The 19,557-nt window shown below is 57.5% G+C and overlaps 3 protein-coding genes across 3 annotated transcripts; 2 read left to right on the top strand and 1 right to left on the bottom strand.

Moving 5' to 3' along the window:
- The first annotated feature begins 4,906 nt into the window (after nt 1-4,906).
- LOC120230043 (membrane frizzled-related protein) lies at nt 4,907-9,897 on the top strand. The gene is made up of 13 exons (XM_039229416.1): nt 4,907-4,960; nt 5,086-5,182; nt 5,275-5,388; nt 5,510-5,686; nt 5,825-6,038; nt 6,466-6,596; nt 6,721-6,846; nt 7,079-7,155; nt 7,522-7,670; nt 8,096-8,226; nt 8,376-8,507; nt 9,458-9,585; nt 9,673-9,897. The coding sequence occupies exons 1-13, from the start codon at nt 4,907-4,909 to the stop codon at nt 9,895-9,897; spliced, it is 1,755 nt and encodes a 584-aa protein (XP_039085347.1).
- Nucleotides 9,898-10,218: 321 nt separating this feature from the next.
- Nucleotides 10,219-12,466, top strand: C1QTNF5 (C1q and TNF related 5). Its single transcript, XM_039229274.1, has 3 exons — nt 10,219-10,688; nt 10,973-11,229; nt 11,594-12,466. The coding sequence occupies exons 1-3, from the start codon at nt 10,651-10,653 to the stop codon at nt 12,109-12,111; spliced, it is 813 nt and encodes a 270-aa protein (XP_039085205.1). The 5' UTR covers nt 10,219-10,650; the 3' UTR covers nt 12,112-12,466.
- A 2,469-nt stretch (nt 12,467-14,935) lies between these two features.
- Nucleotides 14,936-16,877, bottom strand: RNF26 (ring finger protein 26). The gene has a single exon (XM_039229408.1). It carries the CDS (start codon nt 16,316-16,318, stop codon nt 15,017-15,019), a length of 1,302 nt encoding a protein of 433 aa, XP_039085339.1. The 5' UTR covers nt 16,319-16,877; the 3' UTR covers nt 14,936-15,016.
- Between the last annotated feature and the right edge of the window lie 2,680 nt (nt 16,878-19,557).

The raw sequence follows: 19,557 nt of genomic DNA on the forward strand, positions 1-19,557 counted from the left end.
CCACCGTCTGCCATTTAACTGCTGGCGTGGGCACCTGCGGTTCTGTTGACACTTGGGCGCCTGTGCGGACCTAGGATGAGCCACCACTGGTCTCTCCAGCAGAGGCTGGTGTAACAGTGGCCGCACCTGAATGTGGAGGAATGAAGCCTTGACCCTTGTTGGCCTATTAATACCTAGAAACAGCTGCTTTTTTATGTTAAAGGTTTTGTTCTCCAAAGTGCTTTTTATCAAGAGTTAAAAAACAGATTTAGGGGCGCCTGGGTGGCTTAGTCGGTTGAGCGTCCGACTTTCGCTTTAGGTCATGATCTCGCGGTTCGCGGGTTCGAGCCCCGTGTCGGGCTCTGTGCTGACTGCCAGCTCAGAGCCTGGAGCCTGTTTCAGAGTCTGTGACTCCCTCTCTCTCTGACCCTCCCCTGCTCACGCTGTCTCTCTCTGTCTCTCTCCTAGAAATAAATAAAAGATTTAAAAAAAAAAACAGATTTAACCCTTTAAAGAGAGTGCCTCTTTGGGACACTCGGAGACTGTGTCCTCTGGGGGCTTTTTTGGGGTTGGGTTTGTTTTTTTTTTTTTTTTATGTGTTTATTATCAAGAGACCGAGCATGAGCAGGGGAGGGGCAGAGAGAGGAGGAGACACAGAATCTGAAGCAGGCACCAGTCTCTGAGCTGTCAGCACAGAGCCCGACACAGGGCTCAAACTCACGGTGCGCAAGATCATGACCTGAGCTAAAGTCGGACTCTCAACCAATTGAGCCACCCAGGCGCCCCTCCTTTGGTTTTATCTTTTAACTCTTAGTACAATTTAGATCTTTCCCTTTCTGCCACTGGTTTTAGAACTCTGGAAGCTGAAGCCTCCGCCAGCTGAACTTGAGAGTGTTTCATCGGATGTTTTCCTAACTGCCTCCCTGCTGCAGACACTGAAAACTCAAGGCCTATCTCATCTTTGCTGAGACTACAGTGCTTGTTGTCAAACTCCTAACATGAGAGGAGACCAGGCTGGGAGCATTTCTTCAGGGCATTTTCCAAGAGTTGGAAAAACAGACTCAAAGCCTGGGGTTTCTCCCTGGCATGCCTAGAAGTGGCCCGACCCAGGCTAAGGTTTTAAATGCAGGTGATTTGCCCAAACCACAGGTCAACGGGATGCTCTTCAAAGTAGAAACAGGCTTCTAGTGAAGTGAATGGGTGAGCGCCGAATCAATGTAACCTGCTGTACCTCTCAACCAGTTCACTGGACATGGAAGCCACCTCGCTGTCTCTGCAGTCTTCCACAGGGGAGCGGACGACGACAGGCAGCGTGGAGGGCCGGGCCTCAGCCCACTCCACCCTGGCTCCCAGCTCCCCCTTCTGTACTTAACCTGTGGCGCATTCTTATTCCCGTGGCAACAGATCCCAATGCTCCTCGAATCCCAAACACAATCTGTCCCCCGCTTTCCTTTATCCACCAGCTTTGCCTCCTAGCAACTGGGATTTCTTCTCCCATTCTTTGCTTGCGTTCCAGTGGCCTCTCCCTGGGGAGGGGGGGTGCTCCCCCAGCCCCTGCTCTTGTATGACCTTGAGCAAGAACCTCCCTCTTTCTGGGCCTTGTGCGTCCTCTGCGTTAAGGCCCAAGTGCCCTCTTTCCAAGTCACTTCTTGTCTAAGTACGTGCCTCAGCATCCCAAGTTAGGCTGCTTACATGCCTCTGGCTCCCTGATTCCAGCATATTGAGTTACTCTAGATTTCTGACCAGTGCTCAGAAAATACTTCTGTAAAGCATCAGGACCACAGAGGTCACCTTGTCCACGTTCTCATTTTGCCAGCAAGGACACAAGCACTAGACAAGGCTTGCTCAAGTCCCTGGTTTGTCAGTGGCAGAGGCAGACAGTCCCCTTTCCATCTGAGTACTCTGCCTTTTGGGTAACTGACAACTTTTGCAGGACTTCATGCAGCAAATTTTCCAACCTTGTATCCTCTAGGAACTGAGCTGAACGACGGGGTAGCAAGGAAGCTCCCTGACTCTATACATCCACACACATCCAAGAGCAAACCCAGCACAATCTGTCACCTACATGGGCCCCAGCAGGGTCTGGGCCGGGCACCTCCGGGGCCCCCCTCCATCACTCTATAGGCAGAAACAAGCAGCACAGCAGGAGGCGGGAGGGCAGGGGGGGCTGGAGGCAGCAGAAAGGGACTAGTGTTTACAGCACAAACAAATTACTTAATCTCTCTGAGCCTCAGTTTCCTCCATAATCTGAACGCCACAATACCTACTCAGGGTTGTGAGTATCTGGAACATACTAGGTACTCAACTGTACATTTCCCACACACAAACCCTCACTTCCAGGACTGTACCATCAACACTCCATTCGTGTTCTCTTAGTGGGTGATGCTCAGCCAGCGTCCGGCTCCCCTCGCCTCCCAGGATGCCTATGCCGCCTTTTCCCCTCCAAACAACAAACCATAAAGGCTCAGGAATGCCGAGGAAGTTCAGCCTTGTCCAAATCAAGCAGATTTAGTGAAGTAGAGCTACAGTATGGGCACCCCAAATCCAAGGGATGAGCATTTCTGATTTCCTAATATGCAGCACGGCCTGCCCCTTGGACATAGCGGAAGGTTGGCTGGGATTGCGCTGCTTCGGGATGAGGGTCAAGGCCAGGGGTGGCAGTGAACAAGGAGAGGAGGAGTAAACTTGGCAGATTTGGGTGGAGGAGGAGAAGTCAGGTCCTAAACGCACACCTCTGGCGCCGGCCCCGGGCACAAGGAAAAATAAGGCATCCCAGATGAAAGGAAGAGCCCGGACGCAGCATGTTCCAGGGACAACGAAGAGGCTGGTCTAGCCGGAGCGGGAGTGTGAGCTAGAGAAAGAGCAGGAGAGAACGCTGGAGAGCCGGAGTCCCAGAGTGTTACAGCCAACCTGGGACTGGCCTCGCCCTTCCTGATGGCAGAAGAACCACAGAGAGCCAAGGCGAGAGAATTGTGTGTGGAGGCGGGGGGGGGGGGGGGGGGGGGGGGGGGGGGGGGGGGGGGGGGGGGGGGGCGTGTTCAGGAAGATATGCTTTCAGGAATACAAGCAGAAGCCCAAGGGAGCTAGAACCCACCTGAGCACCACTCCACATTTCCCGTGCCCAGAGGATGGCTGCGGGCATCAGCAAAGCCAGAGAGAACCTTCCCACACAGCCTCTGGAAAACTGTACCCTGTGCTCACAGACGAAAAAACAAATAAGGTCTTAGTGTTACTGTGGAAATACTTCTGACCTCTCAGACTCTCTAAAAGCAGTCCCGGGGCACCTGGGTGGCTCAGTCGGTTGAGCGGCAGACTTCGACTCAGGTCATGATCTCACGGTTCATGGGTTCCAGCCCCGTGTCGGGCTCTGTGCTGACAGCTAGCTCAGAGCCTGGAGCCTGTCTTCGGATTCTGTGTCTCCCTCTCTCTCTCTGACCCTCCCCTGCTCGTGCTGTCCCTATCTCTCTCTCAGAAATAAATAAAACATTAAAATAATAATAATTAAGTAGTTAATTTAAAAAAAAAGCAGTCCCCATCCAAGGGTCCAAGAAAGAAAGGCTTATGCCCCTATACAAAAGCAGCCCAAGGGCCCCCAGGGGATGACTGGAGAAGAACCTGGTGGTGAAGGAGCCCCCCCCCGAGGATGACGACAGCTGCCTTAGGAACACAAAATATGTCTCTGTCATCCCTTCGCTCTGAGTTTCTCGCTTTGTTCCCCTCTGTCACCAACATGTCCCAGGGCAGGGTGAAAGAGGTGTGTCCTAGAGAACTCGAGCCTCGGAGCCTTGATGCCATCATCTGTGAAATGGTTATGCTAGTCACGAGACCTGAGGAGGGAAACGAGGAAGATCTCCTGCCCAGGGTCTACTACATAATGCCCTGCAAATGGTAGGCAGAAATGTCATTATGCTGCCCGCCCCCCTCCCCCCTTTCCTGCCCTGCCCGACTCAGCCAGAGCATGGCTAACACAAATCCGGTTAGCAAGCCCTTTCCTCTCTCCCGGAGGACAGCTGGGGCCAGGCTGGGTTTTTCCAAGAGACTGTCGTCACGGAGGAAGAGGCATGAAGTAGTTCAGGTTGCAGAGTGTGGGTTTTCTATCCCGCAGCAGCGGACGGCACCGACCGCCAGACTCCACCGCCTAGCTGAGGGCCTGCCCCTGTCCGAGGACTTGCCTCCTCTTTCGTCTTCTCCTCTGCCCTTTCTCTGCAGGCTGAAGGGCCCTGGGAGGAAGCAGCCAGCCCCTGAAGCTCCCCTAATCACATCAGCACAGATAGGAGAAGCCCGTGTGTACGACACGTTTCCTCTACTGGCTTATCTCCTTGTCCTGGTCACACAGGTACTTTAACAGGGACCTTCCAAAGACCCAGGCTTGGCCAAATGCCCGTGACCCCAGATGGAAGGGCAGCAGGTTTTATCCAGAAACCTTAGGACTCAAAGGCTCTAAAGCTGCCAGCCTTTTACACCTAGCTTCCAAGTCTCCCTTATGCCTGCACTGACCTCCTCCCCATTTCCACCTTGCACACCCCAGCTCACACAGTACTTTGGGTGAGGTTATGAAAGTGGGGTGTCCAGTTCCCCTGGTCACACCCCCACCGACCACCTAGGTTCCTCCACCACTGCCTGTGCCTTTAAGGACTGCTGCCCTGAGCCAAGCTCTTGACCTTAGCATCCTCAGCTGAGTTGGATTAAGGGACCATTTCATGCCTTTGCGAATTCCTTCTGGCTGTGTCCTTCCCTCACACAGAGACGGAGTAGCCAGCAGCCTGAACCGGTCTGCCAAGGGTCGTCTGAGAGTCCGTCTAGTCTGGCATCCCTTCCCCCAAGGCGGCAGAGGCTGCCCCCTTGATAGTTTCGGATCAGGGAGTGGGCCCTTGGCGGTCTTGAGCTATCACGGGGACTCCAGGGAAGCCATGCAGAGCCTTGAGCCATGAAGGAATGCTCAGATATCATCCTCTGTGAGGAGGCGACAGAGCTGAGCAAGGTAAGGATCACATAGGACCCCTCTCCCAAGACCCAGACCCCTGCCTAGGGCTGGCCGTGCCCAGGGGACATGCCAGCCAGGCAGTGCTCCCGCTGACCCTCGGCCCTCAAGTCTTTCCCTTTCAGACTGAGTTCTGCAATCCTGCTTTTGAGCCTGAATCAGGGCCCCCCCCACCGGGCTTCCAGGAGAATGCCAGCCGCAGCATCCCCGCTCCCTGGCATGGTAACCATCTCGGGGGGGGGAATGAAGGGGGGAACAGGCCCAGGAGTTGAGAGCCCTAGGGGCTCTCAAAATCCCACCCTGCACACCCACAGGTCGGCGGCCCCAAGGGCTGCAGCCAGACTGTCACTTCTCCTGGCTCTGTGTCCTCCTCCTGGCCAGCCTCCTGCTGCTGCTGCTCGGGCTTCTGGTGGCCATCATTCTAGCTCGTGAGTACCCGGCCCTGCTTGGGAGAAACGACTCTTGAATGAGATTCCGTGCACCACTCTATTCATCACCCCTAGGGAACCAGCTCCTCTGAATCCCACTCCCCCACCTTCTTCCCTCCAGAGCTGCAGGCTACACCCCTGCCCGGGGCCTCCTATCATCTACTGCCAACCCAAGGCTTCACTACCCCCACCCCCATCCACCCCACCACCACCACCACCATTCCCACCACCTCTCCAGCAACAGAGAACCCTAAAGGACAGCTGAAGGAGGCTGGCATGAGCCCCTCACCCCAGCCCTGTGAGTACCCAGGGCAGATCTTCCTGGAAAAGAGCCCAAGATGGCAGGAGGAAGGGGGGGGCGGAGGCAGGAAGAGGAAGCTTAGAAATAAAAGGGTCTCTCCTTTTGAGCTCTGAACTCTAACCTTCATCTCCACAGCCTGTGGGGGCCTCCTCCCTGGCCCAAGGGGCTTCTTCAGCAGCCCCAACTACCCAGACCCTTACCCACCTAACGCCCACTGCGTGTGGTATATCCAGGTGGCCGCAGGCCACGCAATACAGCTCAAGATCGAAGCGCTCAGCATGGAAAGAGTGGCCTCCTGTCTTTTCGATCGCTTAGAAATCTCCCCTGAGCCTGAAGGCCCCCTCCTCAGGTGGGTCTCCCTGCTCCCAGGAGATCTCACCCCAAGAGATCTCACCCCAGGAGATCTCACCCTTGCCCTGTGCACTGTCTAGAGGGCAGAACCAGGGAGCGGCAATGTGAGAGGCTGGGATGGGAGGAAACGGCGAGACCTGACCTCTGGACCCAGCTCTGCCCCCCGCCTGCTTTATGACCTCGGGAAGGTCGCCTCCGCTCTCTGTCAAACAGAGCCCCCACCTATCGTGCCCATGAATAAATGCCACAAGGATGGATGTGCAGGTCAGGAAGGTCAGAGCTCCCCGGGAAATGAAAGGGCCCTTTTTGACCCCATCATCACCAGTGCAGGGCTTGAAGAAAGAGAACCACAGGGCCCAGGCAGCCCCCGGTCTGGCTGGCCCTGGGCTCTGAGCCTCCAACACACCCAGCCTGGCTTCTTGCAGAGTGTGTGGGAGGGTGCCTCCCCCCACACTCAACACCAACGCCAGCCGCCTCCGGGTGGCCTTCGTCTCCGACAGCAGTGTGGAAGGATCTGGTTTCCAGGCCTGGTACCAGGCTGTGTCCCCCGGGAATGGTGAGTGTTTTCCCACCGTGTCTCCCGCTGCCTCTCAAGGGTCTCCCCTCCCCTCCAGCACTGGCAAAAGGGGTGGAGAGTCGGGGAGGGGGAGGGGGTTCTGAATCCAGACGCCCCTCCCCAGGGAGCTGTGCTCATGATGAGTTCCCCTGTGACCAGCTCGTCTGCCTGCTACCTGACTCAGTGTGTGACGGTTTCGCTAACTGTGCTGATGGCAGGGATGAAGCCCACTGTGGCGCCAAGCTCTTGGGTACGGACCCCTCCAGGCGCAGGGCGGGGACTCTCTTCCGGCATCTGCTCCAGGTTCAGCCTGAGCTCCCCAGCTCTGGCCCAGCCCCAAACTTGCCAGGACATTCTTCTGGCCCAGAACTTGCTTCCTCACGGGCCTGGCCAAAAACTCTCCCCTGTGAGGTCCCTTCCGGCCCTACTGGGCGAAGGCACGAGACCCTGGCAAACTCGCAAGCCCCTCCTCCTGTCCGCAGGGTGTGGGGGGAATCTGACTGGGCTCCAGGGCGCTTTCTCTGCTCCCAGTTACCTGCAGAGGTACCCTCACCAACAGGTAAGCCAGCACCCCTTGGGGAGGGCGGTGTGGCACACACGGGCACACCTGGGCCCCCGGGGTTAGTGTGACTGGGAATGGCACAGGAGACGCTGCCATGTTCTTGGGAAGGTCAGAGCTCAAACAGGCAGAAAGGGAAGTGTACTTAGTGCTTCCTAGGTGTCCAGAGATCAAGTAAACTTATCTCTCAGAGCAGACAAGTTAAAGGGCCCTTCTGCCACCGAAGATAAGAGTTAGGTGGGCCACACCCACCTGCACCCTACCCAGCCTGCAGCAGGGAGGAAGCCCTTCTAGAACTCACCCTGGATGTCCAGACTGGGATGAGAGAAGGAACCCTTGAACCACTCCCTCCGTGCCCTCCCCCAGCTTTGCACGTGGCACATCTCGGTGCCCGCGGGACATGGCATGGAATTGCAGTTCCACAACTTCAGCCTAGACGCTCAGGACGCGTGCAAGCTGGACTACGTGGCCGTGTATGAGACCAGCAACTCGGGGGCCCTGGGCCTCCTGGGCAGGTAGCAGCAGAGCGGGAGCCCCGGATAAACTCCGTCCTTCCTCCCGCTCTCAGCCAGACGTCTCTTCACTGTCGCCCTAGGAAAAGGCTTGTTCTGGCTCAGCCCAAAGCCTTTGCTCCACATCGCCCTTCTGCAGAAGGTCGTTTCCCAGTGCCCTCCCTTCCCGGCTCTCCTGCCCCCACTTCCCCTTCAAACCCTCACTGGTTTTTCCCATCTCCAACTGGCTGGAGTTCAAGCAGTTTGCTTAATTCTTTGTCTACTCCATATGTGTGTCTTCTTCTCAGGCCTTAAGCTCCATGAGTCAACGACCTTGTGTCCCATCCCCTCTGGCATCGCCCAGAGCACCAGTCAGAGTGAGGCCCGTGGGAATACACCCCGGGTCGGCCAAGGGCCCCCTGCCCAGGTCTGCTCTCCGCCTTGGGCAGGTTCTGTGGAGCTGAGCCACCGCCTCGCCTCGTCTCCTCGCACAGCCAGCTGGTGGTGCTCTTTAGGACCGACCGTGGCATCAGCAGTGGGGGCTTCTCTGCCACCTACCGGGCCCTCAATGCCACCGAAAGTAGGTGCCCCAAGGTGGGTGTGGGTGGGCGGTACGGGGTGCCTCCGGGCGAACGAGGAAGGGCTCTGGACCTTGGTCAGGACACCGTGAAGGCAGTGTGGGGGCCACAGGCAAGTGCCAGGGCACTGCCATGCGCCCTCTGCCTCCAGATCCCTGTGGGCCCGGAGAGTTCTCCTGCCGCGACGGAGGGTGTAAGGGTCTGCAGTGGATGTGTGACACATGGAGAGACTGCACAGATAGCAGCGACCGCAACTGCAGCAGCCCCTTGTTCCCACCCCCTGGTGAGAAGCCTGGCCCAGTGGGCGGGGCCCCGTGAGCACCGTGGGCGGGGCCTGGCGGGTCGGAGCCAGCTGGGTGCCCATTCAGAGCACACTTCATAACGGCCCACCCCTGTCCTCCCTGATGGTAGGTTCCCCATCCTGACTCAGGGGCCACTCCACAGAGTCCCGGAGGGACTCTCATCCGGTGGTGCCTGTGGTACTTAACGTCACCCTCAAGGGAAATGGGAATCAGGGAGTTAGTGGGTGGGGCTTCAAGAACCAGCCCAGCCTTGGGGTGCCTGGGTGGCTCAGTCAGTTGAGCACCCAATCGTGGTTTCTGCTTGGGTCGTGATCTTGCGGTTCGTGGGTTCGAGCCCCGTGTTGGGCTCCCTCCGTGCTGCTGGTGTGGATCCTGCTTGAGATTTTCTCTCTCTCTCTCTCTCTCTCCCCCTCCCACTCCCTCTCTCTCTCTCTCTCAAAATAAAAGAATACATTTAGAAAAGAAAAGAACCAGCCCCGCCTTGTCACAAAAAGAGCTCCTCTCCACAGCCCACCTCAGAGATGAAGGCGAGGGCCACTGGCTGACTCAGTAGAGCATGTGACTCGTGATCCCACGGCCATGAGTTCAAGTCCCATGTTAGGTGTGGAGCCTACTTAAAAAAAAAAAAAAAAAAGATGGAGGTGAGAGCAGGGAGTTAGTTCCTTCTGGATGCCCAGCAGTCCTTGCTGATGTCAGCACCCCATGCTCCCTGAGATTGAAGGGACACCTGCATGGTGCCCAGGGCTTCCAAATGGTGTTTGGACAGGCTGTCCAGGATCATAGGCACTGGCAACGTGTGCAAAACATCTCTCCACGTTATCGCCTTTGATTCCCACACACCCATCTGACCCAGAGAGAGTGATGAGGTGACTTGCCCTAGGGCCACCAGCCAGTGTATCCCCACAGTGACCGTTCCTTCCCACCCCTACAGAGCTAGCCTGTGAGCCCGTCAAGGTGGAGATGTGCATCGGTCTGAGCTACAACACCACGGCCTTCCCTAACATCTGGGTGGGCATGGCCACCCAGGAGGAGGTGGTGGAGGTCCTCAGAAGTTACAAGGTGCTCTGGGCAGAGTTGAGGAGGGAGCCCCAGGAAGTGGAGGGAGCCTCGGGGGCATGGTGCCTGAGCGCTGATCTCCTTCCACAGAGCCTGACGAGTCTGCCCTGCTACCAGAATTTCCGGAGGCTCATCTGTGGGCTGCTGGTACCCCACTGCACCCCCACAGGCAGCGTGCTTGCCCCTTGCCGCTCTGTGTGCCAGGAAGCAGAGCGCCAGTGCCAGCCTGGCCTGGCTCTACTGGGTACCCCCTGGCCTTTCAACTGCAACAGGCTGCCTGAGGCCACTGGCCTGGAGGCTTGTGCCCAGCCCTGACCCTGAAGCCGGCCCCTGCCCTCTGCCCACCCACCTTTGCCCATCAGGGCGGGCAGGCAGGGGACTCTGCCCATCCTCTCTGGAGCCTCCCAGGGAGGGGAAGAGGAGTCCCCAGCGGGGCTGATGGAAGCTTCCCTGTCCCATTACTTGCCCCAGCTCCACACCGTGCCATTGACAGTGAGGACTGCTTCCCACACAAGCCTCTGACCCCCATTTCCTATCTTCTACCTTCCTCTCTCCACCTCCTTTTCCAGGTTCTCCATCACCTGCCTTCTGACTTTTTTCATTCATTCAACAAAAATGTATTGAGTGCCTAGGGACTGTGGCAAGCCCTGTTCTGAGTCCCTGGGAATCCAGTTGTCTGTCTGCCTCTAGAATTCTCCACCCTCGGTCCTCAGCTTTTATTTCTCCTGGTCTAGTCTGGTCCTTGGTCCCCATCACCTCTTCTTCCGGCTCCTTGGAGCGGTGGATGTCCTGGGTGTCTGTCTCCCACAGCTCTGCCTCTCTGTGCCCAGCTAAGACTCTCTCCCCCTCCTTTCTCCCCCAAACCTTGGCCTGCGGCCGGGCGACACCACGAGTTATTTCCCTGCTATTTCCCGGCCCGGAGTTCTTGGCCCTTGAACAACTGGTTTCCTCTTGGAGTCTGGGAGGAGCAGAGCGGAGCCGGCAGGGAGCGACCCGGGACCAGGGGGCCGCCGAGGGCAGGAGAGAAGCGCAGGGACGGGACAGGGATCCGCGGGAGGGTCCGGAGAAATGAGCGCCCAGAAGGAGGCCCCGGGAGCCGGGAGGGGGTGAGTCTGGCGGAGGGCAGGAGGGGGAGTGGGGACGGGAGGGGGCTGGGGGAAAGACTGGGCGCCGGCGGGGGCGTGGGACGGGGGCGACCCGCCCTCCTGGCCCTCCCCGCCCCCCCTCCCCGGTGCTCTCGCCTCCTCGGCTCTGGGGCGACCCTCCGTCGTCCCCCCGGGGCCGCCCAGCCTCGGGCCCATGGCAGTGGGGTGGGGACCCGCTCGGGCGCGCCGAGTGGGATTCTGGGTCCCGATTCTGGGTCCCGACTCCCGTCCCGCCTGACCCACAGACTGCGAGAGGACCCCGGCGGCCGGAGTCCCCGTGCCACCGCCATGAGGCCGCTCGTCGCCGTGCTGCTCCTGGGCCTGGCGGCCGGCTCGCCCCCGCTGGACGACAACAAGATCCCCAGCCTGTGTCCCGGGCACCCCGGCCTTCCCGGCACGCCGGGCCACCACGGCAGCCAGGGCCTGCCCGGCCGCGACGGCCGCGACGGGCGAGACGGCGCGCCCGGGGCTCCGGGAGAGAAAGGCGAGGGCGGGAGTCCGGGTAAGAAGGCCGCTGGGTCGCCGTCCGCGGGGCGGTCCGCGCTCGCCGGGCCGAGGGCAGGGGCTCGGGGTCCCGTCAGGGGGCGCCACCGGGCTCCGGGAGCGAGGCGTCCGCCGAGAGGGTGACTCTGCGGGCCGCAGCACACGGCTCCAGGGACCCTCTGCGGCCGGCCGCTCGGGTCCGCCCCGGCCCTTCGGGCAGCGGGGCCCGGGGCACTGGCGGCGGGGCGGCCCTCGCCGGGGAAGCGGCGGCAGGGGCCCCAGAGAGGGTGGGGAGGGTGGGTGCTCAGCGTCGCCCTCCGCGCACCCCGCTGCGGGCGGCCGCCGCCGCCACTCTCGCCCTAACCGCTCCCCGCACCCCGCAGGACTGCCGGGGCCCCGGGGGGAGCCCGGGCCGCGAGGAGAGGCGGGACCTGCGGGGGCGACCGGCCCAGCGGGCGAGTGCTCGGTACCTCCGCGCTCCGCCTTCAGCGCCAAGCGCTCAGAGAGCCGCGTGCCTCCGCCATCGGACGCGCCCCTACCCTTCGACCGCGTGCTGGTGAACGAGCAGGGACATTACGACGCCACCACCGGCAAGTTCACCTGCCAGGTGCCCGGGGTCTACTATTTCGCGGTCCATGCCACCGTCTACCGGGCTAGCCTGCAGTTCGATCTGGTCAAGAATGGCGAGTCCATCGCCTCTTTCTTCCAGTTTTTTGGGGGGTGGCCCAAGCCTGCCTCGCTCTCCGGGGGCGCCATGGTGAGGCTGGAGCCAGAGGACCAGGTGTGGGTGCAGGTAGGCGTGGGTGATTACATTGGCATCTATGCCAGCATCAAGACAGACAGCACCTTCTCGGGATTTCTGGTGTATTCTGACTGGCACAATTCCCCTGTCTTCGCCTGATGCCCCCTGGAAAGTGAGCCAACGCTCTCTCACTCCTAGGGGAGGAGGGTGTGACTCTGACAGCCGCAGATCCCGGAGGGCTGGCCCCCCCGCCTTGGGATGTTGTGAATGACTCCGTCCTGCTGCTGGCAGAGAACGGGGACAGAGGCTGTCTGAGATCAGCGCTGGCAATGTGGGCAGTGGCTGGATTTCTGCCCAAAACCAAAGGCGCACTCTCTGTTGGCAGGTGTGGGCCGCCCAGTTGCTCTGGCCCAGGACCCCGGAGCTGGGGTGTCCTCTTCCTCTGGGTGCTCCCTATCCCTTCTACTCCTGGGCCCTTTTTTCAGAGATCATTCAATAAATCACCCCCCCCCCAAAAAAAAAAAAAAAAAAAAAACCTCCTACTGACTCAGCCTTTCTTCTTTAAGTGGTGGGGATGCCCTGAATCTGAGGATGGTGAGGGGGAGAGGGAGGGTAGCGGAAGGAAGGGCTCTTGGGCTGGATGAGCCGTGGGGCATGAGATACAGGATGCAGACCCAGCTGAAGGAGAAGCCGCTCCATAGAGCTGCCCCTAAGCAGTGTGGGATGTGAAAAGGAGTGCCTGGCTGCGGAGGGTGGCCTTCTAGCATGGGGCTCTGACCACGTTTTCCTAACTCAAAGATGTCCTATGAACGCGGCGGGGGCTACCTTCACCACACACACCCCTGCCCTCGTCAACAAAAAAGGAGCCCGGGGTTTGCATTTGTGTCTGCTCTGGCTGCTTGCCTGGTGTCTAGATGACTGGCCCGCTATTTCTGTCCCCCCCGTTCCAGGGAAGTGGTGCGTTCCTGGGAGGCTAGATAAGTAATTTCTGAGTTGACCACAAGAGGGCGCTCCAGCCCCAGAATACAGCCATGACCCTGGGTAGCTAGAGCTCATGCCTGCTAGGATGGTTGGGGGGAGGATGGGCGTATTGAGGTCTGCCAATGTAATTCCGGATGGGGGTGCAGGAAAAGGGGGTCCTTTGCTCCCAGCTCTGGAAGTTTATCTTCTCTCATAAAATGTTTATCCTCACATTAAACAGAGACTGGAAGGAGACAAGCCTCCCCACGCTCAGCTCCCCTAGGGTTGGGGGAAGGAGGGAGAAAGCTCTCCCTAGGCCTCCCAACTCCAAGATGCCTGTGGGAAACTGCTCCACCATGCTGAGCATAGCCTGGGTGGGCCGCGCCACTAAGTCTGAGGCTAGCCACAAAGCCCCTTCAAGGTTCCCCTCCTCTGACCTTCAGAAGCCAGCCCCAGCCCCACCCCCAATCCAATGACTAACAAACCAGGGCTTGCCAGACCCACAATCAAGTCAGCCTCTCAACCCCCAAGAATGCAGAGGGGCCTCTTCTCAGTTTCTTCCTGACCTACCCTTTCTTCCTCTCCACCCCACCCCCCAACCACCCAAAACGGCTTCCAGAAGGCTGCCCCTGGCATTATGCGCCTAGATTTAACATACAATTGTGGGGGAGTTCCCCCCCCCTCCTTGCTGGTCATGTGAGGGCAGATATAATGAGGGGATTGGGCTCAGGTCCTGGATTTCAGCTCCCAGCTCTCCACCAGGAGGCCTCACAGCCCAAGAGACACAAAGTCAAGGGCCAGCTCCTCCAGGGACCAGAGGGTAGACTGGACTCCAGGCAGCAAGAACCCCAAATTCCCTCCTGGGAAGAGTGGCACCAGAGAGGCTGGGAAGCCATTCACAATTCCTCTGTACTAAGGTTTCATTCTGGCAAAAATAGAAAAGATGGAGAGGGCTTTCCAAAAGCCAGGTGTGTGAGAGGGCACAAATAGGAGGTAGTGAAAGCTAATTCGGCCACAGTTGGCATGGGCCCTCCCCAAGGCACAGTACTCACATCCTATCTGATCTCTTCCCTCAACCAGGTCCTCCCCAGACCACAGTGACTCCAACAGGACCAAAGGACCCTGCCACAGCATCAGTCAGCCTGACCAACTGCTCACCCCTGTAAGGATGCACACAGAGGCGGTCAGAGCTGTCAAAAGAACTTTATTCACTAGAAACTGGGCCAGACAGACCCAGCAGGGAGCTGCGTGCCCCTGGGCTGGCCCCTTCCATATTTGGACCCTAGTGAAATGTGCACAGTCTGCCCTCCCAGGGCCGGGGAGAGACAAACAGAAGGGGAACGCCAATGTTCTTTGTGATGTGGGGAGTGGAAAGGGTAGTAGAAATCTGGTTATCCCTCCTGAGGCTCCCAGTGGAGCTGGGGTGCCAGAGGGCATGTGGTCCCAAAGCCAGGTGCAGACACCCACCTTCCAAGGAGTAAACTCTTGACCCTAGCTGTTAGGATCCTTGATCCTATCAGGTTGGGAGGGGGCCTCATAAGATCAAGACACTCAGAAGTGGTAGCTCTAAGGGCACCTGAAAGATACTATCCCCAAGGCCTACCAGGACACAGGTGTTCTGGCTGAAAGCAAAGGTTCAAGATCATTCCAAGGCCCCTGCATTGCCAAAATACCCAAATGACTGCTTTGCTGTGGCTGAAGCTGGGGAGGAAATGGGGAAGGTCTGGGGAGGGGACCTGCAAACCCCCAACAGGAACACCAGAAACACAGAGGGGGAGCCCCAGAGGCTGGCATCTGGATGGGCCCTGGCGACCTGGAGGGGAGTCCACAGCAGCCTCGGGGCCTTGCATAGTGATACACTCACCACCTCCGGCATCACAGAGACCCACTGGGTAAGGAAAAGCTGTGACCCTGCCCCACCCGGCTCACAGTCTTCCAGAGCATCCTATCTCAATGTCCTGGACGAATGGCTTAGAGGTTTGGCATGACAGCCGTGGGGGTGGGAGGGGATTCAGACCAGAAATCGAGAGGTCAGGTGTTAAAGCTGTCCTAGCACAGGTGGCTTCGTGGAGCACGGAAGGGTGGGCAGACATGGAAGGAGTCTTCAGAGGTAGACGTTGAGGGTCTGCAGAATGCCCCGGCGGCAGAGTGGGCAGTTGCGGTGGTAGACGGGGTGGCGCATCAGGATCTCAGTGCAAGCCTGGCACAGGCAGAGGTGCCGACAGGGCAGAAGCAGCACCGTCTTGCTCTGGTCCTGGCAAATGACACACTTCTTCCGCTCCTCTTGCTCCTTGAGCAGCTTCCACGGGTCCTGCCCGGCTACAGGCTCCTCTTCGTTGAGCCTCTCCCGGCCGCGGGCAGCTGTCACCCTGACCATCCTGACCTCCTCCTCTTCTGCCTCTGATCTGGGCCTGGTTTCAGGAAGGGTGTCCTGTCGCCAGGTCCTGGCTGAGGGCACCCTCCTGGGGCCACCCTGAGGGGCCCCGGGGGCCCCTCCTCGGCTTGGCCAGGTCGCCAGCTGCAGGCTGCGGCTCCAGACTCGGCGCCAGGCCTCCAAGTCCAGTGCGAGGCGAGAGAGCCGCACAACATCTTCTCGGAGCCGGTGGTAAGACGGCCGGGCGTGGAGCTGACTGAGTGCCCGGGTGGCCAGTCTCAGAGTGAGGTCCGGGTGCAACACGGTCACCATCACTGCCAGCACACAAGCCAGCAGCACCAGGCCGGTGACATTGACAAGCACAAAGCTGGCCAGGAGGCGGGCAGCCGACGCTAGGAGCTCCAGCGCTAGCTGGCAGGGGGTCCAGAGGAGGATGGCCATGGCCACAGCACTGCTGGAAATGTGGGCTAGGAAGGCAGCTACAACGTCTGTCATCCTCCACAGGGGCCCCATCACTGCATCCCACAGGGCCAGCATCAGGGAGAAAAGGTTCTGAGTGCCAATAAGGCAGATGTTGACCAGACTGTTGATCACGTAGGCCACCAGGCTCATGGCAATGGCACAGATATCACAGGCCTGGCGCAGCAAGGCATGGCCACTGGAGACCACATTGAGGACACCCCGGTGCAGTATCTCCCGGCTCCTCAGTGCCCCGTGAGAGGCCAGGTGCCCCAGGAGCTTTAAGCTCTCCAGGCCAGAGCAGCAGCTGTACAGCAGCGTACACAAGGCCTGCAAGCCCCCAAAGGTGAACCGGACCAAGGCTTCCACCAAGGCCAGCAGCGAAAGCAGGACTCCGCGGCCCAAGTGCAGAAGACTAGTCAGTACCGTGTGTGGCAGGTTGTAGATGAAGGCCAGCAGCCAGGCCAGAGAAGCCAGGAGGGAGGACACCAGCAGGAAGTTGAGATCCAACACCAAGGTCAGCAGGTCCAGGACAAGGCCCACCCCATTCACTATCAGGTACACAGCCTCCATGATAGGTCTGTGGAGGTTAATCCAAAAGGAAGTCTGACTCCCGGCTGAGGAGCGTGTCAAGGTTGACAATATTTGAGGGCGTCAGAGATTAATTTGGGAGGGAAATGAGCAGTCTCCACGCCAGGGAGAATCAAGAATCAGAGGAAGGTGTGGGTTAGAGCGAAGTGGAGTCTCAGTGGAGGGAAAGGGGACTAGGTGCCGGTCCAGGAGTCCCGGTTTTGAATGCGGCCCGTTTGGAAGAGAAGAGGCCAAACATCTCTAAAGTGGAGGTGAGCCCGGGCTGGAGGAGATATCTCAGCTTTGGAGGCCTGGTGGTGGCGAACCACGGGCGGGCAGTGGGTCAGACCGAGAGGAGACCGGGAACAGATGGGACCGGGCCGGGGCCGGGTGGGGGAGGCGCAGGCTGGGCGCGGGCTCGCGGTCCAGCTACGCAGGTACCCTTGTCCCCGCCCGGCCCCCGTCCTCGGGGCTCGCGGCTCTTTGCGTCCAAAGGACTAGTGAGAAAGGGAGTCAGCTTCAGCAAATCCCAAACGCGGCCTCTATTCCGCTGGGCGCCGCCATCTTGTGTGCGAAAGGGTGGGGCAAAAAGTGTGACCAGGAGGGCGGGACGACGAACTCCGACCAACCTTGAGGAGCAACGGCAGGAAACATCGAGCATTCATTGGTCTGTTTGAACGGGGCCCGAACGTATTTACTTTCCAGAGGAAAGGGCGGAGACAGATTCAAGTCCCGCCCCCTTGAGGCAGTGATTGGTCAGCTGACGGGCAGAAGTGGCATATGCCCTCCTCCTAGTCCCGCCCCTTAACGGAGCAGGCTTTTTGGACTGGGCCAAATAACGGGAACCGTGCTTGCTCCTGGCCCTCGGTCAGATCGGTCAGATCGTGAACGTTTTCGGTGCGGTTGATGGTTACTGCCTCTGAGCCGGACTCTGGGATTTTACCGCCTCCACATCCTCCTCAGACTCGCCGCCTCGTCCTCCTCTGTTCATTCATTCGTTTAGTCTATCATTTATTGAGTGCCTGCAAATACACTGGGAATACAAAAAATGTTTAAAGGGGTGCCTGCTCTCAAGCCGTCCAACAGATGGTGACAGGGCATTCCCAAATGCTATTCCAAACGGTTTCCTCTGGCGCCATCAGCTTTTCTCGGCATCTTTAGACTACCTCATTGTCTTTATGAAAAGGAGGCCACAGACAAGAAACAGCTCACCTTCCTACACTAGCCCCTGTTAATTTGCTTACTTGAACATTCTAGTTAGATATCTACACCTGCGCGGCTCCAGGTTCCTTAACAAGTTATCCTTTCCTTTAATATTCAAAATATATTTGAGACCCCCACCCCAAATACATTGGGAAACCAAACCTGATGTTCTCTATTAACGCCAAGGATACCTGGGGGTCTTACCCTTCCCCTGGTCACCATTGCTTTAATTTCCTGCTTCTTTAATGCTTCATCTCCATTCTGACCTGGACTCCTGAAAGTGTTTGTCCCCATTCACCCACTCAACCCCAAACACGACCTGAATCCCTCATTCCCCAAAGCACAACTAACAGAAAGCTGAGGTGTACAGCAAGCCTTCACTGAGACGTGGGGTCCCCACAGGGTTACTGCAGATTACCCTGCAATGCAGGAACTGTGTTTTCTAAAACTCCACTGGTTTTGCACCAGCCTCTCTCTCACACCTGTCAGGCCCCACCTTAATGATTTCCCTGAGGCATGTTTTTCCCTTCCTCTTCCTCTTGGGATTTCCCCTCCCTTTCTCTAGCCATCAGATTCCAACTTCCTATTTTTTTATTTGATTTTACAGAATAGTCTGTCTCTACCCCCACAAAATGCTAACCTCCCTAAAAAAGGGAGAACAAATAAAGATTTGTTTTAGCCTCCTGCTCAGATCATGGTCTGTTGTGGTTATTGTTATGGATGTTTTTATTGTCCAACTGTGCATTTTCCCCCAATTTCAAATCTTGGAGAATATACCCACTTCCCCTTCAAGATATTTGATCTCCCCACCTGTAACCTGTTCTCTTCAGAAATCTTCCTTGTTCGGTGAACACTATTGTGTTCCTAATCTAAATTTTTGCAGCACTTGATACCAGTGACCACTTCCTCCATTCTTTCATGGACCCTCCTCTCTACATGATGATTTCCAATTCTGTGCCTTCAGCCCGAATCTCGCTTGCAAAGTTTAGGTTCCAAGCGCTTCCTGGACATAGTCAGTACCTGATTATCACAATGGTACTTCAAACTCAACATGTCCAAATTCAAACTCAGAAAACTTCCTGTGCCTACACTGTGTGCAATTAACCAGCTAGCTTTCCACACCAAGAAAGACCTTCTTGGAATTGGCAGGATCCTCTAAAACAGTATTTCCATTCGTTTGGGACCAAAGCCTCCCCTCTGAGCGACTTGAGACTCGCCAAAGCCACTTCAAATGACTCAGCTGGCAACCCAGCTGTGGGCAGGCAGAGGTTACGTGTGGCCCAAATTCGTGTGACAAATGAATTGCTATATTACAAAATGCTCTCCGTTCTTCAGCTAGAAACAACCGAAAATTACCGTGTGAACACAAAGCAAAAGAAGTGCTGGGCTTCAGGGGCGCCTGGGTGGCTCAGCCGGTTAAGTGTCTGACTTTGGTTCAGGTCAAGATCTGCAGTTCGTGGGTTTGAGCCCTGTGTTGGCTCTGTGCTGACAGCTCAGAGCCTGGAGTCACTTTGGATTCTGTGTCTCCCTCTATCTCTGCCTCTCCCTTGATCGAACTCTGTCTCTCTCAAAACTAAACATTAAAAATATTAAAGAAGTGCTGGGCTTTGGTTAAGACTTCGACTCTTGATTTCAGCTCAGGTCATGATCTCATAGTTTGCAGGTTCCAGCCCCACACTGGGCTCTGCGCTGGCAATGCAGAACCTGCCTGAGATTCTCTCTCCCTCTCTCTCTGCCCCTCCCTGCTCTCTCTCTCTCTCAATAATTAAAAAAATAAACTAAAAAAAAAATCATTTTAAAGAAGTGCTGGGCTGACACCCCCTTGGAGAAGCAAAGGCACTTCCTCGTGCTGGGAGACTTTAAACCACTCCCCTTGCAGTAACCATGGAAATGATGGTTTGGTTTGGAGTCAAGTGGTATCCCTTCCTAACTTGATAATGTTCCTTTTTCCTTGGAGACTGTGTTTCAGATAAGAACGGGTTCAAACCCACAGTTGCCAAAGCGGGGCTTATCATGTGTTTGGAAGCTGGAGAAAGGAG

The sequence above is a fragment of the Hyaena hyaena genome, unplaced genomic scaffold (assembly GCF_003009895.1).
Source record: "Hyaena hyaena isolate Hyena2069 unplaced genomic scaffold, ASM300989v1 scaffold_37, whole genome shotgun sequence".
Lineage (NCBI taxonomy): Eukaryota > Metazoa > Chordata > Mammalia > Carnivora > Hyaenidae > Hyaena > Hyaena hyaena.